The sequence below is a fragment of the Saimiri boliviensis genome, chromosome 7 (genome assembly GCF_048565385.1).
Source record: "Saimiri boliviensis isolate mSaiBol1 chromosome 7, mSaiBol1.pri, whole genome shotgun sequence".
In the NCBI taxonomy this organism is placed as follows: Eukaryota; Metazoa; Chordata; class Mammalia; order Primates; family Cebidae; genus Saimiri; species Saimiri boliviensis.
Genome location: NC_133455.1, coordinates 64100551 through 64124679, shown reverse-complemented (window position 1 = coordinate 64124679; position 24129 = coordinate 64100551). Strand labels below are relative to the sequence as shown.

The 24129-nt window shown below is 53.6% G+C and overlaps 2 protein-coding genes and 2 non-coding genes across 5 annotated transcripts; 2 read left to right on the top strand and 2 right to left on the bottom strand.

Moving 5' to 3' along the window:
* Nucleotides 1-1445: 1445 nt before the first annotated feature.
* On the bottom strand, nt 1446-5424 carry WNT1 (Wnt family member 1). The gene is made up of 4 exons (XM_003939115.3): nt 5321-5424; nt 4345-4598; nt 3382-3647; nt 1446-2910 (listed from the first exon to the last, which is right to left on the bottom strand). The coding sequence occupies exons 1-4, from the start codon at nt 5422-5424 to the stop codon at nt 2422-2424; spliced, it is 1113 nt and encodes a 370-aa protein (XP_003939164.1). The 3' UTR covers nt 1446-2421.
* On the top strand, nt 4521-18624 carry WNT10B (Wnt family member 10B). 2 transcript variants are annotated; one of them, XM_039472538.2, is made up of 8 exons: nt 4521-5259; nt 11630-11763; nt 12041-12178; nt 12504-12685; nt 13561-13674; nt 13782-14044; nt 15811-16184; nt 17402-18624. In XM_039472538.2, the coding sequence occupies exons 5-8, from the start codon at nt 13601-13603 to the stop codon at nt 17858-17860; spliced, it is 1170 nt and encodes a 389-aa protein (XP_039328472.1). In that variant the 5' UTR covers nt 4521-5259; nt 11630-11763; nt 12041-12178; nt 12504-12685; nt 13561-13600; the 3' UTR covers nt 17861-18624. The 2 variants fall into 2 exon arrangements, with proteins under 2 accessions (XP_039328472.1, XP_074258696.1); XM_074402595.1 differs by having other exon boundaries at nt 11630-11780.
* On the bottom strand, nt 8447-8550 carry LOC120365137 (U6 spliceosomal RNA). Its single transcript, XR_005580156.1, has one exon. It is a non-coding gene; the product is annotated as a U6 spliceosomal RNA (small nuclear RNA).
* Nucleotides 18625-22892: 4268 nt separating the features above from the next.
* Nucleotides 22893-22991, top strand: LOC120365219 (small nucleolar RNA U13). The gene has a single exon (XR_005580226.1). It is a non-coding gene; the product is annotated as a small nucleolar RNA U13 (small nucleolar RNA).
* Nucleotides 22992-24129: the final 1138 nt, after the last annotated feature.

Sequence of the window (24129 nt, the reverse complement as noted above, 5' to 3'; positions counted from 1 at the left end):
GAAAGGGATGTCGTTGCAGGATTGAGCAGTTCCTGACTCCATTCCCCTACCCCTACATATCCCAAAGCAGGTCACACATCCAGGAGAGAGGTGGGAGGCACCAACAGCAGAGGAGGCCTGGGGAGAAGGGGAAATTCTCAAGCTGACAGGGAGCAGTTGTTGCCCTTGGGGGATAGGTGGGGTGTTTCACAGCTTCCCTTGCCCTTCTGATCCTCCCCTGCAGGGAGGGGTTAGGATTAGGGACAGATATTAGAGCTTAGAAGAGGTTAGTGTTTGTCTGAAGTTAGGGTTGAGGCTAAGATTCAACCTAGACCTAGGGACAGGAAGAGGATTAGAGTTAGAGATAGGTTTAGGGCCGTGAGCAGGATTAGAACTCCCACCGACTCTGGTGAATGTGCACACAGAGGTATCACATTGGTGGTGTTAGGAACAGAATCCTCATTCTGGCTCTTTATGTGAATGGCTAGCTTAGTGGTTTGGTTATGGACCACATTAGGGTTTCCTTTGGTTACATTGGTTTAAGCCTAGCCTGAATTTGGATTCCAGCCCACCTGCTCCCTTCTCTCATCAGCATCTCTGAGCTTCTGGGTCCAGCACCAGACTCATCACCTATTATCTGGATCCCCCTGAGCCCAAGATTGGGAGCTAGGGTCCTAATAAGGTATTTATTAGGTAAATATAGTGTGTGTGTGTGTGTGTGTGTGTGTGTGTGTGTGTGTGTGTATGTGTGTGTGTGTGTGTGTGTGTGTGTGAGAGAGAGAGAGAGAGAGAGAGAGAGAGAGAGAGAGAGAGAGAGAGACTCTCTATGTGGCTCAGGCTGTTCTCAAACTCCTGGGCTGAATTGATCTGCCTGCCTCAGTCTCCCAGTGTCCCAGTATGTTGGGATTACAGGCTGGAGCCACTGCACCAGGCCGGCATTAATTTTTCTGGTGGTGGAACTGCTTCAATCTTGTCTAATGCCCTGACCACAGCTGAAGAAGCCAGGCTTCAGGGACCAACAGCTCTACATCAGGGGCAGCAGCACCCTTTCTGCTTTAGTTTTTCTTCCCACTTTTTGGAACATGGTCAGTTATTCAATAGCAGCTATTTTCTCAACAGCTCTTCCAGGCAGGAAAAGCAGACACTGAGATTGTTTAATCCACATTCACCGAGTCAGGCACTTGCCCATATCACACAGTTAGTTGCTGTTCCAAGAGGAAGAATCCTGCAGGATTGTTCGGCTCCTGACCAGGTTCCTCTCTCAGGAGAGCTGGAATCCCAGTGGTCTCATTAGCGTCATCCAAGTGTCAGAATCTCAGGGCCCTCTGGCAAAGCTAGGAAACCAGTCACCCAACACTGCATTCTATTTGTTTGAGAGAGATAAGCCTTCAAGCCTGGGAGTGGTAAAAGGAGAGGAAAGGGGACACCACAAGGTTGTGTTCTGCATTCAAGGAAAAGCCACCAAGTCATTGATAAAAATAGAGATTTTATTCTGCAGAGGAAGATGCTACATTGGTGGGGGCGAGGAGCCACTAATAGCTACAGGGGAAGGAAATACTGATTCCAGGAGGCAAACGCATCTTTGAGAAACCAAGAGACGAGGGACCAGAAAAGGCAGCAGGGCGAAAGGAGAGAAGAGTGGAGAGGGACTGGGTTGGGGTGGAGGTGGTCTTTGCAAACCAGGCTGGGACCCAGCACAATAAATAGTTTTATTTACAACATCCAAACTCGTGGCTCTGTATCCACGTTTCAGTGCAAATTATTTACACACTGATGAGGAGGCAGGGCAGGAAGGGGTAGGAGGTGGCCCAGGGAGGCATGGCTCACAGCTGTTCAGTGGCTCCACAACAGAGACTGGGAGAATGGGGGCATTTCTGCTGGTTTCCCCCAACTGCATTTCCACATCATCACAGCTGCCCTTTTACCCTGGAACCTCCCGTTGCAGCTGCAGATGGGGAGGAGAAAGGCCCTGATGCTCAAGTGTGGGTTCAGGGTCTCCTGCACCCACGGCAGGAGAATAGGAAGGAGCCTGGCAGGACCTGGAGAAAACGCAGGACAAAGCGGAAGAGAGAGGGAAAGAGGTCGCTGGCGCGATGGAGGAGGCAGAGCGACACCGTCAGGAGCTGACGCCACGGTGGAGGGGACTCATCCTCTCACCTCCTGGCCAAGCAGGGGGCAGTGCAACAAGGGGTCTCCCGCGGAGAGGGAGGGAGGTAGGTCCGGAGCAGGTCCATCAGGATGGCAAGAGGGTTCCTGCCGCCCCGGGCAAGTGGTTTGAGGAGTCCCCCGGGAGCAGGAAGTGGGAGAGATGGGATACGTATGAACCGCAGGGAGCGTGACCGGAGGAACTCGGGTGGGAGAATAACAGGGTCTTGAGTACCAGCGAGTCTGTTTGGGGGAGGGCTCGAGGGGAGCGTTCCTGGGGCGAGTCCGCGCAGCGCCTCACAGACACTCGTGCAGTACGCGCGTGTGCGTGCAGTTGCGGCAGCTGACGTGGCAGCACCAGTGGAAGGTGCAATTGCAGCGCTCGGTGACGCGCTGCGTGCGCGTGCGGTGGCCCCGGCCGCAGCAGAGCAGCTCGCAGCCGTCCAGCGCGGGCGAGGAGCTGTTACAGGCGCGCCCTGCCGTGCCCGCTGTACCCAGGCGTCCGCTGTACGTGCAGAAGTTGGGCGATTTCTCGAAGTAGACGAGGTCGTGGGGGGAGGGCGGTTTGTGGGCCGGGTCTTCCGGCTCCAGGCGCAGCAGCTCCGCCCGCGAAGCGCGGTTGCTGCCGCGGTTGCCGTAGAGGACGCGCGAGGCGCCGTCGAAGCGGTCGCGCAGCACGTCGCCCACGGCACGCAGCGTGGGCAGCCGCATCCAGCACGTGCGCACCGTGCACGAGCCGGACATCCCGTGGCACTTGCACTCCTGGCGCATCTCGGAGAATACGGTCTGCGGGGAGAAGGGAGGAAAGAGTGTCCCAGGGCACCCGGCCGGAGCCAACCGCCCAGACACTGCCCCCTCCCGGACGCCACGGGGGCCGGACTTCAGCAAAGGGCCAGGCCTAGCTGAGCCCAGCAGAAGGGAGGCGCGAGAAGTTCCGCTGAGATTTGGAAACCCGGCCCAACCCTGCTCCGCCCCGCAGAGTCAGTCTCGGCCTCTCACGCGTATTTTTCGAATCTGTCCAGTGAAGGGGCTGTGCTTGATTTCTAACCTCTTCTGTTTCACCTGCTAGCGGGACAGGCATCCCTTTCCCCTCAGCCACTGACTGTCTCCTCTATCCTCCGGCTTCGTTCCAAGCCTCCCGCTCTTCCAGGACGCCCTCTCCTGGTGCCCCTTGCCGTGTCTCACCGACTGTCACTTCCCTAGCCCGAGATTGGCCCCTGCTGCTCTGTTTAGGGTGCGGAGCCTCTCCAAGCTCACCGTGCGACCCGCCTCGTTGTTGTGAAGGTTCATGAGGAAGCGCAGGTCCCGTCCCTTCTCCCCGGAGTCCACGAACTCCCGACCGAAGAGGCGACCGAAGTCAATGTTGTCGCTGCAGCCCCCCCAGTGCCAGTCGGGGCCCCCGGGGCCGCGCCGCCGATAGTCACAGGTGCAGGATTCGATGGAACCCTCTGAGCAGGAGCGTGCCACCGAATGGGTGACCCCCGCGGAGGTGATAGCGAAGATAAACGCTGTTTCTCGACAGCCTGTGGGAGAAAGGAGCGGGGATCAGCAAGGGGGCCCGTGGGGCACGGCCAGCACCCTCAGTGAAGGGCTTGGGACCCCGAAATCCCATCCCCGACTCCGCACTTAGAGTCCTGAGAGCCAGAGCGGCAGTGCTGGAAAGCCGGTCCCTGGGGCTCATAGAGAAAGCAGGTGCGTGGGCACGCAGCCACGTCCACGGGCGTAATCACACCTTACTGGGACGCTCCAGGGTGCATTTTGGCTCGATAGCGGAAGTGGAGCAGCCCCAGAGAGAAAAACCGAAGAGAGGGGAGCGGAAGAACAATACATCCCCAAGACTTCTTCGCAGTCCACAACTTTGGGCCCATTTTGGCGACGCAAACCTTGCTGGGCGGGAGGCAAAACACACGCCTGCAGAGAGTGGTTTCCCAGGAGCTTTTGAGAGAGGCTGCGGGAAAGCGGTGGTCAGCCGGCATCCGAGACCCAAAACTCTTTATCTGGGGCAGTAACTCAGAAAAGTTAAGCTTCGTTTCTAGGGTGCACGGCTGGAAAATGCCTGGTAGAAGTCTGGCCCGGAGCTGGCGCTGGACACGAGGCACTTGGCGGGTTGTGTGACCCTCCGGGCGCCTGAGACACCTTCTCTGCACACGCCCGCCCATGCCCTGGGGGTGACCCCGCGTTTTCCCTGCTCCCGGAAGCGTCGCCTTCTTGGGCACCCACCTCGGTTGACGATCTTGCCGAAGAGGTGGGGCCCTGGAGCAGTGGGGCAGTTCCAGCGGCGATTCCGGAACTGCCACTTGCACTCGCGCACGGCGCTCTGCAGCCCCCCGCTCACGCTGTGCAGGATCCCCGGATTTTGGCGTATCAGACGCCGCTGTTTGCGGCTCAACAGCTGCAGACTGGGCTCGAGTACCAGTTGCAGACTCTTGGAGTCCGTCAGCAGGTTCGTGGAGGAGGCTACGTTCACAATACCCCTGGTGGGACATATGATAGCTCAGGCTCAGGAAGGGGACCTGCACCCTAACCATAAAAACTGTGCCACCCGGTCCTCTTCCTGGCGGTACGTGCCTGGAGAGGGTGGCGGAAGATCAATAATGCGGTAATGACTTTGCGCTCCCAGGCTCACTAATTTGAAAGAACTGGGCTTCCAGACTTGTGTGTGCCCAGGAGTCCCAGGGCTGCTCGCCTGAGCCCTAGGTCCAGAGACAGAGAAGGCACCCGGGGACGGAGTTTCTACCTTGGATCTCCGAGCCTCTTCCGGTCAGCCTGAGCGAAGTAATGATGGCCTGCCGTTCTTGCCCACCCAAGGCGTGAAATGCTTAGGAGTTCCCACCCTCTTCTCCCCTCCTTTCTAAGCGACCGCCTGGCCCTTCACTTCCCGAGGTGGGAAAACCTGTGGTGAGGCCACTGCCGTGAGGCTGGAGTTGGCGCTCGAAGGGGAAGGGCGGTGCTAGATGAGAGTGGGCTCCCTGCCTGGGGTATCTTAGGCCTCCGCGGACGGATCATTCGCCCCACTTCTACAGAGCTGGAGTCTGGGGCAACTCCACGCCAGATCGCCCTTCGGTGTCGTCGCGGAGGGAAGTCAGAACGGGGAGGGAGCCTGTCGGCGGACGGATCCCAGAGCGTGGGAGCTGGGTAGGTTGGCCCCTGGCTCTGTGCCGCGGGACAAGTGGCGACCCCGCACTAGCTCACTTACCACCATCGGCCACTGCTGTTGGCAGCCAGGGCTGCGGGCAGAGCGGCCAGCGCCAGCAGCAGCGTAGCAGAAAACCAGCCAGGCAACAGCGCCCAGAGCCCCATGGCCTGCCTGGCTTTGCCCGCTCTGTACTACAGTTGCGGCGACTTTGGCTGTTGCCCGCGACGGTGGGACGGGACGCGGCGGTGGCGGCAGTGGCGAGAGTTCTCAGTCTGGCTTTAACAACCCTGGGGGCGGGCGGCGGACAGCATGGCTCGCGGTCCCGGCTGGTGGGCTGAGGCGGCCACGGCGGGCGGCACCGCCTCTTATAGTTGCGGCGCTGGCTGAAATGACGGGAGGAGGCTGCCCCACCGGGCCGCACTGTGACACCAGGGCGCACCGGTTAGGGGCGCAGACAATGGGCAGCGAGCGGGACTGTGGTTCCCGCCCGTCTGAGCTGAGAGCTGACGGGCTGGCCGTCGGGGCTCACCCCCGCCCCCTGCCCGGTGGCCCCCGCCTCCGGGCCTGCACTGGCCGCGGACCCCTCCCCTTGGGACACCCTCCCACGCGCGCCCGCCTCACTCTGCTTAGCGTCCGGAGCCCGTCGGGGACTAGCATCCGCCAGGGGGCGCGGCAAGCGTGTGCTGCGGGAAGAGCCTGCCAGGGGCCCAGCCCGCCTCGCAGCCGTGGGGCTGTCCCCTCGACGTCACCCCGGGCCCCGCCGGCGTCCCCTCTCTTCCCCCATCCTGAATGTCGGAAGGAAAGCTGTGGTTCTGGGCAGCGACTCCGGGGAGACGCTTAACCGCCCAGGAACCCTCGATGGCTGGACAGAGAAGGAAAAGGGGGAGACGGGGGCGTGAGTGCGGCTGTGGTCAGGGAAATCCCGGGTATGAGTTGTGGGGGTGAGCTGACCAAAAGGATCCTAGCGGTGGAGAGAAACCTGAAGCAGCAGGCAGTTTGTTCACGTGGGTCAGAAGAAGTGCACAAGTGCTGCTCTGTGTCTGTGTGTGTGTGTGTGTGTGTGTGTGTGTGTGAGAGAGAGAGAGAGAGAGAGAGAGACAGAAGTGGGACAATGTGAATATGGGTGGGAGTGAGAATGTGCTGTGTTCTGAGGGTGCATCCTCCTGTGTGTTGTTACGGGCAGAAACTCCTTGTTCTGACGAAGGACGTTAGGAAACTTTCCAAAGAATTTTGGAATTTAGCTCAAGTCAGAAAGGGTCATGGAGTCATCTTGTCACAGTCACCGCCTGGGGCAGTGTGTCAGAAAGGAGGTGGCAACTGTCAGAAGGAAACACAGAAGCATGATTGAGGGATGGAGGGTGTCTGGCCTGTATGTGGAGTGGGTGGATGAGCGTGTGCATGGGAAGATTAAATATGTGTGTATGCGTCACTCTGTTGCCCTTTGTACCTCGTGGCATCCTATGGTGTGTCACACTGTGGCATGTGTCAACCAGTGCATGTCATTGGGGGAGACAGCCAAGCCTACAACCAAGATGGTATGGAGGTGAACCCAGCCTGGAGTGGCTAAGTCTCTGAGGCCTAGGCTCAGAAAGGATGGGATGTGGTGTGGATGTCCAGTGTACATGTGGTGATGGAGAGGACTGGGAAGACACAGGTTGCTGGCTGCATTGAACTTGTATCTCCATGTGTTTGCTTCTCTTTGGATTTTTCTACCAACTTTCTGTCTTCCCCCAAAGCTCTGGTTCCTACCACACTGGGCTACCCAGAGTGCCTGTGACCATCTCATCCATTGTACACTTTTCTCTTCTCTCCCAGGGACTCCTACTCAGCTTCAGGGCCACTTTGGCCTCCTATTGAAGAAGTGGCTGCTGTTCCCTATATGGGGAATACGGGGCACTGCCAGCCTGGTTATCATTCCCCACCACCACACACAGATGGCCCCTGGAAGGAGGGAAGATCTTTACATCTCTTCTCTCTCCCCATTTTACAGAATTAAAAATAGATCAGGCAGTTGCTCAAGGTCCACATCAATAAATCAATGGTAGAGCCAGATTAAAACCCAGACCAATTTGACTCAAAGCCCATGCTCTTCCTACCTTACCAGCTGCTTGCCAGTGTTTAGGAGTTGCAGGCTGGGAACGCTTCTCAAAATTGATAGATAGGTAAGCATAATTTTTAGGGCCTTCTTGCCTTCCTTTTGAGTTCTAGCTGTCACTGTTTTCATTACCCTTGTTTTTTAGGATGCCTTCTGACTGAGAAATTTCCCCTGAACCTAAACAGTCTCAAGTCCCAGAAATGACTAGGCTTCCCTTCCAAGGCAGGAAAATCACTCTAAGGAATAAATCCAGGTCAGTTTAATTAATATTCCTGGGCACTTGTGTTTTAAATGAGATGTATATTAACCCAAATGAAGCCTGATGAAAGTTATTTTAGATAGAAATGTCCTCCCCCTCCCCCCTTTTTTTAGATGGAGTTTTACTCTTGTTGCCCAGGCTGGAGTGCAATGGCACGATCTCAGCTTACCCCAACCTCCACCTCCCAGGTTCAAATGATTCTCCTGCCTCAGCCTCCCGTGTAGCTGGGATTACAGGCATGTGCCACCATGCCCAGCTGATTTTGTACTTTTAGTAGAGACGGGGTTTCTCCATGTTGGTCAGGCTGATCTCAAACACCTGATCTCGTGATCCACCCACCTCGGCCTCCCAAAGTGCTGAGCCACTGTGCCCAGCCCTCTTTCCCTTTTTTACCCCTTTGCCCAGCGCAGTATATCTGGCCCATCCAAGGATTCACCCCTGAGGGAGAGGGTGTACTGATCCAGCATCCTCCACAGATTCAAAAGCCAGCAGTCCCCACAGAAAGCACCCGGCATAGATGGCTTAACGAAATGAACAATGTACCATGGAGAGTCTGTCCTTTATCCCTTAGGAGTTTCTCCTCACTGGGGCCTGGGTCACATCTTTTGGCCTGGTGGATTGATACAACACCATGAGGGCGGGAAGCTGGCTGGAAGATATGGAAGCCCTGTCTGTGACCACTGGTGTCAAGCAGAGGTGGGGAGAGGGGAAAGGAGTCACTGTGCTTTTTTCCAACATTCTACCTACCAGGAGTAGGGGGAAGAGGGGAAGGCCCCTAGGTCTGGGTCACAGTGTGTATGACCTGGTTCACATTTCTTTTTCTTTTCTTTTTTAAAATGTGAAATGCTTCATGAATTTGTGTGTCATCCTTGTGCAGGGGCGATGCTAATCTCTGTATCATTCCAGTTTGAGAATACGTACCGCCAAAGCAAGCACCCAAATTTCTATTTAGATCAAATCATCATGTTATCAACTGTCCCCTCTTTTTTTCCTGCGTCATCCATTTGGCTCTCTCCTGGAACATACCCATAAGCATGTAGACATGCTGCAATAGTACCCATCTGATACACCCCAACACTTCATTAGACCCCACGTGACTGCCCAAGATTGCTCCGTTTCAGTGCTGCATTTTACTGCAAAACTCAAAATGGTTGATTTAATTACTGGAGCCAATTTCTTTCTTTCTTTTCTTTTTCTTTTTTTTTTTTTAAGACGGGGTTTCACCATGTTGGTCAGGCTGGTCTTGAACTCCCAACCTCAGGTGATCCGCCCGTCTTGGCCTCCAAAGTGCTTGAATTACAGGCGTGAGCCACCATGCCCGGCCTCTTTTCTTTTCTTTTCTTTTCTTTTTTTTTTTTTTTTTTTTTTTTTTTTGAGATGGAGTTTTGCTCTTATTGTCTAGGCTGGAGTGCAATGGCGAAATCTTGGCTCACCGCAACCTCTGTCTCCCGAGTTCAAGCAATTCTCCTGCCTCAGCCTCCCGAGTAGCTGGGATTATAGGTGCACACCACCATGCCCGGCTAATTTTGTATTTTTAGTAGAGATGGGGTTTCTCCACGTTGGTCAGGTTGGTCTTGAACTCCTGACCTCAGGTGATCCACCCACCTCGGCCTCCCGAAGTGCTGGGAAACAGAAGTCTGATTAGTTCAATCCTCTGCTCAAAATTTTCCAATGAGTCCCCATCTCACTCAAAGTAAAGGGCCTTCCTTCCTGAGTTTCACTGACTACCATACTCTCCATTGTGAATTCCTCCCCACCAGCCCTGCTGGCCTCTTTGCTAATCCTTCGAATCAAGCATGCTCCTTTCCAAGGGTCTGTGCACCTGCTTTTCTGTCTTCTAAAATGCCCTTCCTCAGATCTCTCCATGTATTTGTTCCCTCACTTAGTTTTTCCTCTCCCTTTGTAAAATGGAATCCCACTACTAATGTCCTTTACCCTGCTTCATTTTTCTCTATATCAGTTTTAAAGGCTTGAAGTTGAACATTGGTAGCAATCCACCCCCTGGAATAGGGGTAGAGGTGAGATCTTAGAAGGGAGAGGGGCTTTGCTTTGACTTTGGGATCTGGTGAGGAAGCAGGGGACCAGGGAGAGTTTGTGGGCAGAGGAGCCTACCCTCCTTTGAAGCACCCATGGTCAGCACTGCCCCCTTGGTCTGGAAAGGCACAGCCCATCCATTAGGCCTGAGTAGAGAAGGGGACAAAATTCTAAGGTAATCCCACGGTTTTGTTGGGGTGAACTGCTGAAAGTGGGGTATTCCTGAAAGTCCAGTATACCATCGGCCTGCAGGCCCTCTGGTGCCTCCAGGTGGTGGCCTACGGTGCTGCAGCAGAAGGCGCATGAGGCAGAGGGTGGGCAGCGCAGCTGAGCTCACCACCATGGGCGCATCCATCCCTCCTGGGCCTATAATTTGGGTTCCCCAGGCCTGGCCGCCCCTATCAGCGGCTCAGCAACAGATGAGTCACCCGGGACCCCGGGCCAAGGCAAACATGGTGGGGAGGAGGAGGAGAAAGCTTCCGAGGCTTTAGCCACCGCCTCAGTTGATCGACATCCCCCAATCTCCAGGGGCCCCCACTCTTTTCTTTGATTCCCACCCTCCAGGGCCCCAGTGTTCTCCCCACATTGCTCTCGTTACGCCCTCCATCCCTAGGATGGGAAGGGCAGCCCTCCAGCCTTCTCATCTAGGGGAAGGGACACCAGTTTTCTCCTAGTCCCTCCCTGCAGTGATGAAAGCCCCCCACTTTCCCCCTCCTGTCATTGGCCCCAACCCATGTCAAGGTCTCTCTGGTTCCCGTCCCTCCCCTTTCCTGGAGCTGGCCGCGTGCTTGGGGTATTAGGCAATGGGTGTGCACCCGCAGCCCTCTCCAGGCCCCGCCTGTCCCACCGCCCTCTAGCTGCCTGCGGGTCAGTGTTCAGGCCAGCCGGTCGGGCTGAGGGCACTGTGGGCCAGCTCAGGCCACCCAGTCTGCCGGCCTGTGGCCTCTTGTCCCAGATATGGGCTTCAGTAGAGAGAAGGAGCAGGATTCTGGGTCCTTGGATTTGGAACAGTCCCGCTTGGGGAGACCTGGGGTCACTAGGAAATTGAAACCTATTGTAGTAGTTCTGTCCCTCAACGCTTCTTGGCACCTGACCGCATGCTAGAGACTGACAAGCGTAGAATCAGAAGGCAACAAATAATCCCAAACCTAAGGGGGACCCAGAGACGCATGGAGAAATACAGATGTCCATGAGGTCCCCATGGAGAAGAGAGGCTTAGGCAACCTCATTCCCCTATTCCAAGGACCTGGCAGGAATCCCAGGCTGACTGCAGGAGAAAGGATAAGGACACTGGCAGATCATGAATCCAGGTGTAAGGATGAAAACTATGAGATGGGGCTTGCAGATTCTGGTGACCTCGAAAACCACACATGGTTTGGCTCTTGTCCTCTAAATGGGAAGAAGGGTCAGGAAATCTAGGGCTCCCTCTTCCCCATCCCAGAGGTGGGGAATCAGAGAAAAGTAGCCTGGTCCAGGCTGTCCGGTGTCAAGGATCATGGCACTTTCACCTCCCCAGACTGCTCACAGCCTGGCACATATTGGTGATCCATAAATATCCCAACAGATATAAGTCGCTTGATCTCCTGTCTCAGACTGCTGTGCCCGCTATCCAACAGTGACCCCTGCAGCATGGGCAGGACCTCCAGCAGCACAGGCTGGAGGCTGACTGCCCAGCAGAGCTGCACCGCAACCACCAAGGAAGAGGTGACTGTGGTTGCGGGTATCATCCCTGTGCCTCTGCTTGCTGGGGGGCAGTCTGAGTCAATGTGCCTGGGGCGTGTGGGGCCAGCCATGCCTTGGGCTGCGGTCTGGCAGGGGCGGGGGGTGGCTGGAAAGCCTGGGGCCCCTCTCTGGCAAAAATAGCCCGCAGTGGTTAGAGCTTCGAGGGTGAGTCAGGCGGGAACGCAGTGGCGCCTAACCCCTTCGCTGCCACTGGATCTCCCTAAGGCGGTTTGTCTTTGCCTGTGCACCCCAACACCAGGCTCTTTTCCGACTGCCCTTGGACTTGGCTCAATTTTGGATCCCAAGGCCCTCCTCATCCCATCCGAAGGAAGTCTGCAGCTTGGAGCAGGAATCTAGGCCACCCAAAGTGCAGACTGGGGAATCCCGAGAAGGGTAGGAGACCTCTATTGGTAAGCATCCCTGCCAGCAAGGAAGCATGGGGGCAGGCTGAGGATCTCTGGGGCTACCTGAACCTCCACCAGGGCCAAACTGAGGCAAAAGCTGACCCCTCCGAAGGGGCAGGCGTGGGGCTTGGAGGTGGGTGGGAACCAAGCTGCCCAGACCTGCATTTCTCCTCCTGCTCTGAGTGCCCTGGGTGTGGGCACCACATGTGACTGTCCCACACTGAGAAGCCCAAAGACTATCCAGCTCCATCTTCATCTTGTCAAAGGCACCTTCCAGCCACCCTGATCTCGGTGGAGAAACTGATGCAAAAAGAAGTGTTGAAAGATGTGGCCACTTGGGCCCCATTCTGGCTCTCTAGGAAGGTTACTACACCCTCCCTGCAGCCTTGGTGACCCCAGAGCAGGTAAGAGGAACTCTGGCCACCTCCTTCTTCAGTGGGGCCAAGCCTGAACCCAGGCGTCGGGCGAGAGGGGTGTGTGTGTGTGTGTGTGTGTGTGTGTGTGTGTATGTGTGTGTGTATGCTGGGAGGAGGTGGAGCGGCTTCGTTTGCCTGGTCAAGGCGGGGAGTGCAGAGTAGGGTGGGGAAGCCCCAGGCTCAGGGAGGGGCCGCAGCTCCGTCAGCCCGGCAGAGCCAACGTGAGCTCGAGCAGAGCCAGAACCCCCAGTTCTTTGCTTGCCGCCTTGCTAGCTCTGTCGATCACTCCTTCCCTTCCTCCCTCCCTTCCTAGCCACGGCCGGCCGGCCGAGTGGCGCTGGGGAAGCGGTGAAGAGGAGTGGCCCGGCCCTGGAAGAATGCAGCTCTGCCAAGGGGACAGAACCCAGCACAGTCTCCCCACGGATTAAGCAGGACTAGTGAAGCTCAGGCAACCCAACCGTGCCCGTCTCGGACCCCGCACCCAAACCACTGGAGGTAATTAGACCTGGGAAAGCAGGGAGGGCAGGGACATGAACACCAGGAAGAAACAGGCACTTGTGTAGTCAGACAGACAGACACGCATCCACCCACAGAAGCACAGAGATGCTTAGAGAGCCAGAGATATTGCTAGAGATAAAGGCAGAGAATAAAGGAGCGCCCCCAGATTTAGAAAGCAATGAACCTGAGAGCGAAGGGGTGAGGACCAGACCGGTGCCTATGGAGGAGGAGAGCCTATGGTTAGGCAAGCTGGGGGATAGGGAAGAGGATTCAGTCTGCGCCACAGTCCCTTTTAGAAGGGAGCCAGGCTCTTCTTCCCATCTTTCCTGCACCTGGAGCCCCTCCTCTTTCCTTGCTGCTCAGGGAGGGTGCAATGTGGGTGGGGAGCCCATTAGACCTTTCTTATGGAGCCAGCTTGGCCTTGATGACTCCTGGAGGTGACACCCCCTTAGGTGGTGGGGAACCCCCTCCTTATCCCACTCCCTAGCCCTTTGAGGGCGGGGAAGCTAGTCATGGGGCCCTGGAAAAGGGAGCAGTAGGCGAGGTTGTGGAGCAAGTGTTTGTGAATCTGTGTGTCTGAGTTTGCATGTGAGTGTGTCTGTGTGCCGGGCTTTGTGTCTGATTGGACGGGGTTCCAGCGGTGCTCACGTGAGTCCTGAGCTGAGACTACACCTGGACTCTTCCTCTTTAAGACCTCCAAGCCTCAGGGACTCTGGGAATCAAGTGGTGATTCTTACTGTTTTGTTTGGGGAGGAATGAGAAGGGTCAGTAGGGTGGCATCGGTGGGTTAGGAGCCCGAAGAAGGGCGTCACTTGGTTCCCCGAGCGAGCCGCCCTATTCCTGAACCCGCATCAAGTCTCCTTGTCCCGCAGGTCCTGATCGATCTGCCCACCGGAGCCTCCGGGCTTCGACATGCTGGAGGAGCCCCGGCCGCGGCCTCCGCCCTCGGGCCTCGTGGGTCTCCTGTTCCTGGCGTTGTGCAGTCGGTGAGCAGTTCCCCCTGTCTCCCAGGCCACAGGAGAAGCACCGACCCGGGGTGGGGAGAGTTGGAGGGGTCTGGACTGCAGACCCCAGACGCCTTCTTGGTTTCCAGGGCTCTAAGCAATGAGATTCTGGGCCTGAAGTTGCCGGGCGAGCCGCCGCTGACTGCCAACACCGTGTGCCTGACGCTGTCCGGCCTGAGCAAGCGGCAGCTAGGCCTGTGCCTGCGCAACCCCGACGTGACGGCGTCCGCGCTTCAGGGTCTCCACATCGCGGTCCACGAGTGTCAGCATCAGCTGCGCGACCAGCGCTGGAACTGCTCAGCGCTCGAGGGTGGCGGCCGCCTGCCGCACCACAGCGCCATCCTCAAGCGCGGTGAGCCTGGCTGGGTGGGTCTGCGCTGCCGCCGAGGCTAGGGGGTGGGGGGCAGGCCGACGCCCGTGGAGGCGGGAAGGGACGAGTTCGCGGCTCCGGGAGGGGCCTCTCCTGGAATTCCCGCCCCCCCCCCCCCCCGCCTCTCAGAACCGCTCTGAGCCAGGTCTGGCCACCCGACTGGGCCCCTGCGCGCCTAACTTCCACCTGCGTGCTGCCGGCGAGGCAGCTGTCCCTGCTCTCCTACCCTAGGGCCCCCCTTTCCTGCCTCTGCCCAGCTTGATCTGGGTTGCACCTGTGAACAAGAGATACCCCAGTCCTGGGAGCTTCAAACACCCCCTTATTACCTCCCCCATTTTCTCTCCCCCAGCATCTTGGCTGGACAAGCCCAGGCTGGTGTCCCAGTGTCTCAGCAGGGGTTGGGTGACACCCCCCCACACACCGTTTAAGGGTTCAACCTGCTCCCCTAATTGCTGGGGTTCCCAGGAGCCAAAGCTGGGAACAAAGACCCCGATGACTTTGAAGGTGGGGAGCCAGTCCCCTCCTCTGTGCTGTGGGGGCTCCAGGTGTTGCTCACCTGAGCAGGTGAAGAATGGCTGCAGGTGGGGAGAACAGGTCACTGCTGGCCTGGTCTGGGAGGCATGGTCTGGGAGGCATGGCTGCCTCTCCCCCTTCCCTGCTGGAGTTCACTCCCTGAGGTGTAAAGATCCATGGGCTCAGCCCTGAGATGGGGGCAGTGCTCTGGGGACTATGGGGTTAATAGGCAGCTGCCATCTGCAGGGGAATTCCCAAGACGTGTGCAAACAGCTTCACCCCTGGAGGGTTGGAGTTGGGGGGATCAGGATGCTGGCCCAGGAGCCCCGGATCTTGGGGTAGGAGAGGCCTGTCCTCTAAGGGGGTGTTCTCTCTCATCTTCTCAGGGCTCCAGAGAGCCCCTGCCTAAAATGAAGTGAGGGTCCCCCTCCTTCCGCACAGGGCCTGGTGTAGGGGAAGTCTTGGACACCCAAATGGTGAGCATGCTTATTTAAGTCTGGGTCCTGAGCCTCTGTGACCCCCAAAACATAACAAATAAGCCAACCTTTTAAGAGGGCCTTAGGGAAAATCACTCCCCTACCTCTCTCCTCCTCTCCGTGTTTTATAGGGTAATAGCAGGTTAGGATGAACATAAAAAGGGCAGTCTTGAAGGGCAAATATAAAACTACATCCTGGGAAGAATGGAGCTCCACGGCTCCAGTGCTTTGGGGGTGCTGGGTGGTGGAAGGTAGGTTGGTTAAAAGACCGATTAAAATAACCCTGAAGTGAAGAAAAAAAATTACAGAACCACAAAAGCTCTGCTCCCACCTCACGAAAGCTCCCTGCAGGGTTGGGAGAATTTCTAAGGCTTTCAGATAGAGAACTCAGGTTGTACACATCTTCAAAGGCCTCAGGGACTCCCTCTTAGCTCCCTCCCAGCTCGAGGAGTCTCTCCCTCTGGGCTAGCACTTTCATCTACACCTGAAAATCACAGACTTAGAGTGACAGTGGGCCTCAGAGATCATCTTGACCCATCATCTCCCACCTCCCTTTAGAGATGAAGAATCTGAGGCTCTGTGCTTTCTGTACCCTTCCTTGTCCCGTGACTTCTCCAAATCACTCAGCTGGTAAATGGCAGGGTCAGGATTCAGTTAGGAATTTCTGGAATTGGAGGGGAGCTGTTTATCTCCTTCTGCCTCCCCACCCTCAGCTGCCTGTCAACCTTACCTCCACCATCACACCCTTCTCATCCCCAGGTTTCCGAGAAAGTGCTTTTTCCTTCTCCATGCTGGCTGCTGGCGTCATGCACGCAGTAGCCACGGCCTGCAGCCTGGGCAAGCTGGTGAGCTGTGGCTGTGGCTTGAAGGGCAGTGGTGAGCAGGATCGGCTGAGGGCCAAACTGCTGCAGCTGCAGACACTGTCCCGAGGCAAGAGTTTCCCCCACTCTCTGCCCAGCCCTGGCCCTGGCTCAGGCCCCAGTCCTGGCCCCCAGGACACATGGGAATGGGGTGGCTGTAACCATGACATGGACTTTGGAGAGAAGTTCTCTCGGGATTTCTTGGATTCCAGGGAAGCTCCCCGGGACATCCAGGCACGAATGAGAATCCACAACAACAGGGTGGGGCGCCAGGTATGTGTGTACGTCTTGTCCTGGGTCTCCCCAGCTTTTGAGGCCTGGTTAGCATTTGAGAGGCACCTGGGAATAATAGAATAAGGTGTGATGAGTGACTGATATTCACCTCACCATCAGCAGTAACCCAGCCTCAGGTTTGCATCTGTACAGAGCCTAATGATACTTACCTTACAATGTTATTAAGATTGAGCTGGCAGGCCAATGTGGTGGCTTATGCCTATAATTTCAGGGCTTCTAGAGGCTAAGGCAGGAGGATGGCTTGAGGCCAGAAGTTCAAGACCAGCCTGAGCAAAGTAGTGAGACCCCATCTCTACATTAAAAAAAAATTATGTAGCTGGGTGCAGTGGCTCACGCCTGTAATCCTAGCACTTTGGGAGGCCGAGGTGGGTGGATCACCTGAGGTCAGGAGTTCAAGACCAGCCTGGCCATCATGGTGAAACCCCATCTTTGAAAAAAACATTATATATATAAAAACAGACTGGGCTTGGTGCAGTGGCTCACGCCTGTAATCCCAACACTCTGGGAGGCCGAGATAGGCAAGTTACTTGAGGTCAAGAGTTCGAGACCAGCCTGGCCAACATGGTAAAACCCCATCTCTACTAAAAGTACAAATATTAACTGGGCATGGTGGCGGGCACCTGTAATCCCAGCTACTCAGGAGGCTGAGGCAGGAGAATCACTTGAACCCGGAAGGCAGAGGTCGCAGTCAGCTGAGATTGCACCACTGCACTCCAGCCTGGGCAACAAGAGCGAGACTCTGTCTGAAAACAAAAACAAAAACAAAACAGACTGAGCTAGCAAATAGTACACCCAGCATAGTACATCATTTTTGGCTCACTGCATAGTAGCTATTATTACAGCTGCCTTCCCTACAGAATTTAGGCGTGCTGTGGGCCAGACTCCCAATTTTGTAAGTGCTTACGATGGAAAGAGCATTGGATTGGGAGTCAGGACAACTGGAGTTGAGTCTTGGCTCTACTACCAGCTGTTGATGGAAGATGGACAAATCACACCCCTCCGTTTTCAATTCTGCACTCATAAAATGAGGGAGCTGGGCTATTAACTAACCGCAATGCCCTTTCTCTTCTGATATTCCATGTTATTCTTGCCTCCATTTGTCCCTCCCCGTGTTCTCTGTTCCCTTCCCTCTCCTGTGCCTCTGTGCTCTGTCCATTTGCTGCCCTCCACTTCACCTCTTCTCCCCAATGCTCTAGGTGGTAACTGAAAACCTGAAGCGGAAATGCAAATGCCATGGCACGTCAGGCAGCTGCCAGTTCAAGACATGCTGGAGAGCGGCCCCAGAGTTCCGGGCAGTGGGGGCGGCATTGAGAGAGCGGCTGGGCCGGGCCATCTTCATCGATACCCACAACCGCAATTCTGGAGCATTCCAACCCCGTCTGCGTCCCCGTCGCCTCTCAGGAGAGCTGGTCTACTTTGAGAAGTCTCCTGACTTCTGTGAGCGAGACCCCACTATGGGCTCCCCAGGGACAAGGGGCCGGGCCTGCAACAAGACCAGCCGCCTGTTGGATGGCTGTGGCAGCCTGTGCTGTGGCCGGGGACACAACGTGCTCAGGCAGACACGAGTGGAGCGCTGCCATTGCCGCTTCCACTGGTGCTGCTATGTGATGTGTGATGAGTGCAAGGTCACAGAGTGGGTCAATGTGTGTAAGTGAGGGTCAGCCTCACCTTGGGGGAGGGGGAGGGGCCTGTGTGAGAGGGGTGCGTTTTCAGCCCTTTGCTCTGATTTCCTTCCAAAGCCAATCTTGGTCCCTGGAAGCTCAGTGTCTACTTGGAAACAGCTTTAGGTGTGGTGGGGGGTCAGGTGTACTATGGGATGTGTAGCCTTCTCTCCAATAATTGGAGGGTCTCGGGGGAAAGCTGCCACTCCTCTTCTGCTCCTTAGACACCTGAATGGACTAAGATGAAATGCACTGTATTGCTCCTCCCACTTCTCAACTCCAGAGCCCCTTTAACCCTGATTCATACTCCTTTTGGCTAGGGAGTCCCTATAGTTTCACCACTCCTCTCCCTTTAGGGATAACCGCAGGCACTGTTTGGAGCCATAAGATCTGTATCTAGAAAGAGATCACCCACTTCTGTGTACTAGCCCCAAACTCCTCTGCTGCAGCCTGGGCTCCCTCTTGTGGGATAATGGGAGACAGTGGTAGAGAGGTTTTTTCCTGGGAAAGGGACAGAGTGCTGAGGGGCACTGTCCCCTGAATCCTCAGAGTTGTCTGTCCAGACCCTTAGGGAAGTTGTCTCCTTCCATTCGGCAGTTAAAGAGGACCCTCCAAAGGAAGGGGTTTCCCTATGACTCTTGGAGCCTCTTTTTCCTTCTTCAGCAGGAAGGGTGGGAATGGATAATTTATTGTACTGAAACTTGTTCTTGGTTTCTGTTTGAAACTAAAATAAATTAAGTTACTGGATGCAGATGGTGATGTATGTACCCACACTTGGGATTCCAGTCCGTAGCTTCTTTTCTAGGTGAATTCTCTTACCCTCCTACACTTAATGGCTTTATGTATATCCTCCTGAGTTCCACAAAGGATTTGAAATGAATCTCAGTGATGTAACTGGCAACTTTTCCTTGATAAAACCAGGAAGGGCTCCTAGGTGGGAAAGGATAGAGTTCCAGATGTAGGCCCTATTGACTCTCTATGTGTCTCAACTCCAGATTTCACCTTGATCACTGCCTTAGAACAAGGGCTGGCAATTTTGTGTTTTTGTTTTTGTTTTTTTTGCAAAGGGCTAGTAGTAAATATATTACACTTGTGGTCTTTGTCCCAACTATTCAGCTCTGCCACAATTAGTCAACTCTGCTGTTAAAGATCAACAGCGGCCATAGACCACACACATAAATGAATGAGCACGGCTGTGTCCAATAAAACTTCATTCACAGAAATGGACTGCAGGACCAAATTTGGTCCTCTAGCTGCAGTTTGTTCACCCTTGTTCTAGACCACAAGGTTGCTTTTGTTCTGGAGTCTTTTTCCTAGATGTATCTCAACATTGAACTCGGACCCAAAAAAACAGGCATTTTTTTCTCTGGTTCCGAAGGAGTGAACTTGGGATGTAGATGCAAGACTGATGGGAAATGTAATAAAGAGGTGCCTGTGCTTGAAATGGGAGTTTTTCCCTCTGGAAACCAGCAAAACCAGCATGTTTTCTAATGGATTTATTTGCATATGTTTTTTTTTTTGTCCTTATTTATTTATTTATTGAGACAGGGTCTCACTTTGCCACCCAGGCTGGAGTGCAATGGTGTGATCTTGTCTCACTGGAACCTCCTCTTCCTGGGTTCAAGCCATCCTTGTGCCTTAGTTTCCCAAGTAGCTAGGATTACAGGTATGTACTACCACACCTGGCTAATTTTTATATTTGTAGTAAAGATGAGTTTTCGCCATGTTGGTTGGCCAGGGTGGTCTTGTCCAACTCCTTGCCTCAAGTGAGCTGCCCGCCTCAGATCCCAAAGTAGGATTACAGGCGTAAGCCACCACACCTGGCCATTTCTTATTGTTTTTTTGAGACAGGATCTCATTCTGTTGCCTAGGCTGGAGTGCAGTGGTGTGATCTTGGCTCGCTGAAACCTCCACTTCTTGGGCTCAAACAATCCTTCTACCTCAGCCTCCTGAGTAAGCTGGGACTACAGACACATGCCTCCATGCCTGGCTAATATTTTGTGTGTGTGTATTTTTTTGGTAGCGATAGGTTTCACTATGTTGCCTAGACTGGTCTTGAACTCCTGACCTCAAGCAATCTGCCCATCTCAGCCCATGTCCTTCCTCATTTAGAGTTATTTTGTATTTCATTTTAGTAAAATAATTCCTTTAAGAGATAACCTCAACTAAACAGAACAGAATTTATTTTTATGTATGTATGTATGTGTATATGTATTTATTTATTTTTGAGACAGAGTTTCACTTTTGTTTCCCAGGCTGGAGTGCAATGACGTGATCTCAGCTCACTGCAACCTCCACTTCCTTGGTTCAAGCGATTCTCCTGCCTCAGCCTCCCAAGTAGCTGGGATTAAAGTAGCTGTGGTGCCTGCCACCACATTTATATTTTTAGTAGAGATGGGGTTTCACCGTGTTGGCCAAGCTGGTCTGGAACTCTTGACCTCAGGTGATTCACCTGCCTCGGCCTCCCAAAGTGCTGGAGTGCAGTGGTGTGATCTCAGCTCACTGCAACCTCCGCCTACTGGGTTCAGGTGATTTTCCTGCCTCAGCATCCCAAGTAGCTGGGACTACAGGTGTGTGCCATTTTTGGTAAAGATGGGTTTCACCATGTCGGCGAGGCTGGTCTCAAACTCCTGACCTCAGGTCATCCGCCTGCATCAGCCTCCCAAAGTGCTAGCTTTATAGGCATGAGCCACCACAGCCGGCCCTAACCGAACATCTTTGAAAATAAACTGTTATCTTTCTAAGATTCAATGCAGAAAAGGAATATACATCACATATTTAGAACTTCACAAATGACTGCACACTTATGTGGCCGCTAGATGCTGACTGTAACAGGTTATTTCTTTGGCCAGAGAATGTAGAAATAGTTCTTTCCATGTCTGTAGGCAATAAATACTTCTGATATTCAAATTACCCCCAAAATCAGATGAAATGAGAGTAGCACCAAGGTAGCAAGGACATTTTGAGGAGCATTAGGTTAGGGCAGTACTTTTTTTTTTTTTTAGACAGAATCTCGCTCTGTTGCCAGGCTGGAGTGCACGATCTCCACTCACTCCAACCTCCACCTTCTGGGTTCAAGCAATTCCCCTGCCTTAGCCTCCCGAGTAGCTGGGACTACAGGCACGTGCCACCATGCCTGGCTAATTTTTTGTATTTTAGTAGAGACAGGATTTCACCATGTTGGCAAGGATGGTCTCGATCTCCTGACCTTGTGATCTGCCCACCTTGGCCTCCCAAAGTGCTTTTTTTTTTTTTTTAGACAGGGTCTTAGGATCTCTGTCACCTAGGCTGGAGTGCAGCTGTGTGATCTCCGCCTACTGGGCTCAACCGAGCTTTCTGTCTCAGCCTCCTGAGTAGCTGGGGCTACAGGTATGGTACCACCAGACCTGGCAAATTTTTGTATTTTTGGGAGATGGGGTTTGGCTACGTCGTGCAGGCTGGTCTTGAACTACTGGACTCAAGCTATCCACCTTCCTCAGCCTCCCGAAGTGCTGGGATTACAGGCATGAGCCACTGTGTTTGGCCATAGGATAGTTTTGTTTGTTTTTGTTTTTTGTCTTATTTTTAAGAGATAGTGTCTTGCTATGCTGCCCAGGCTGGTTTCAAACTCTCAGACTCAAGCAATCCTCTTGCCTTGGTTTCCCACCCAAAGGTGTTGGGATTACAGGTGTGAGCCACTGTGTTTAGCCAGTACTTTTTTTTTTTTTTTTTTTTAAATTTAGAGTCAGCATCTTGCTCTGTCACTCAGGCTGGAATGCAGTGGCAAGATCACTGCAGCCCTGAACTCCTTGACTCAAGTGATCTTCCAGCCTCAGCCTCTCAGAGTGTTGGGATTTACAGGTTTTAGTTACCACACTGGGCTCTAGGGCAGAACTTTATGGCCAAATTTTATGTCCCAGATTTCCACTTGAGCATTGAGAATCTGGGTTTGGAAATTTGATGGAGACAGGAGAAATCCTATTCTTATTTTAGACACTTACTGAACCTAGTGTGTGTGGAAGGAAGAGGGGATGCACTTAGAATGGGAAAGGATATAAGAGAATAACGATAAAGAATATATATAATCACAATTTCTCACACTCAGGTAGAGAAAGGAGAATCTCTAACAGAGTCATAGCATGAATATTTCAGCTTTTTCCTGTTTCCTTCCTCTGTACTTTGGGTCCCTCTTTCCTTTCTAGCATTCCCTCTTCTTTCATCAGACACATTCTGTGGCAAACTTAAGACCCAAACCACAACCTTGACAAATTCCAAATGGATTTTGTCAGCAAGGCCAACACACCCCTTCGCCACTCCCTACCCCTGCTCCTAGCACATGTGCTGGGCTCAGGCCCAGGCCTGGGGTCAGTGACAGTGTGGAAGTATGCAACCCACAGACCTGGTGGCTACAATTTCAGCTTTTACTAGGCTCCAACGGCAGCCAGAGGGAGGGAGAAAGGCTGATGAACTATAAGTCGGGCCTCTTGTCCTTCTTCAGCTCCAGATGAGCTCTACTCCTGCTGGCTTTTACCAAGTGGCTGCGAAGTTAGGGAGCGGCAGTGGCCAGCTAATTGCCAGTTGGGCAGCACTCCTCCCATCTCTGCTCCTGTTTGCTCCATGGGCAGCCCACTCTGATGCTGCAACAGACACTTTCTTCTTCAGACTCCAGACAGGTGAAGAACAGATGAGCTGGGAGATTCTCCAGTCCTATTAATCAGTCCTGACTAACATATCATGGTACTTGCTGCTTACCACATTAGGCTGTCACTATTTCTATCCTTCTGTTGCACCTGAGATACAACCTTGAGAGGCTCTGAAGCATTGAGCAGGAATATCAACAGGTTCCACCTCCTTGTCTGAGTGCCACAAGGCATGTCTGTGTGGTAAGGGCACTAGGGAGTTTTTATAAAGCGTAGTTTTTGTGGACACTGTGGTAGCATGACCTGGTGGAGTGTTACTAGAAATCTCTAGAAAAAGAAATCAAAGGGTAATCAGGTGGAAATATCACAAAGCCCACTCTAGGAATCTGTAATAATACTGGAGGAAGGTCCTTTTGTAGTTCTTAAACATAATGACTGGGTGTTCACGCACATGAGGGTGTGCCACCCTCAAACCTTTGTTACATTGGCACACTATCCATTTGACATGAACAACAACAACAAAAATTTACTAGAGATTTCTTTTGCCCTTAAAAACACAGAGCTGGGCTTGGTACAGTGGCTCATGCCTGTAATCCCAACACTTTCGGAGGCCTAGATGGGAGGCCTGCTTGAGCTCACGAGTTTGGCCTGGGCAACATGGCATAACCCTGTCTCTACGAATAGCATAAACATTAGCTAGGTGGCTGGGCATGGTGGCTCATGCCTGTAATCCCGCATTTTGGGAGGCCGAGGTGGGTAGATCACCTGAAGTCAGGAGTTTGAGACCAGCCTGTCCAACATGGTAAAACACTGTCTCTACTAAAAATACAAAAATTAGGCAGGCATGGTGGCACATGCCTGTAATCCCAGCTACTCAGGAGGCTGAGGCAGGAGAATCAATTGAACCTGGGAGGCGGAGGTTGCAGTGAGCTGAGATTGCACCATTGCATTCTAGCCTGGGCAACAAGAGTGAAACTGTCTCAAAAAAAAAAAAAAAAAAAAAATTAGCTGGGCATGGTGGCATTCACTGTAGCCCCAACTACTTGGGAGGCTGAGGTGGTAAGGATCACTTGAGCCCAGGAGGTTGAGGCTGCAGAGAGCTGACTGCCCCGATGTACTCCAGCCTCAGCAACATAAAAAGACCCAGTTTCAAAAACAAACAGAAAAAAACCCAAAAGCAAAACAAAACAAACAAAAATACAAACAAAACAAACAAACAAGGGCCGGGCACAGTGGCTCAAGCCTGTAATCCCAGCAATTAGGGAGGCTGAGACAGGTGGATCACGAGGTCAAGAGATCGAGACCATCCTGGTCAACATGGTGAAACCCCGTCTCTACTAAAAATACAAAAAAATTAGCTGGGCATGGTGGCGTGTGCCTGTAATCCCAGCTACTCAGGAGGCTGAGGCAGGATAATTGCCTGAACCCAGGAGGCGGAGGTTGCGGTGAGCCGAGATCGCGCCATTGCACTCCAGCCTGGGTAACAAGAGTGGAACTCCGTCTCAGAAAAAAACAAACAAACAAACAAACAAAAAAAAAAAAAACAAAAAAAACTGACAGAGCTGCCCAGCACAGCAGCACATGTCTATAGTCTCAGCTATTCAGGAAGGTAAGGCAGGAGGATCACTTGAGCCCTGGAATTCA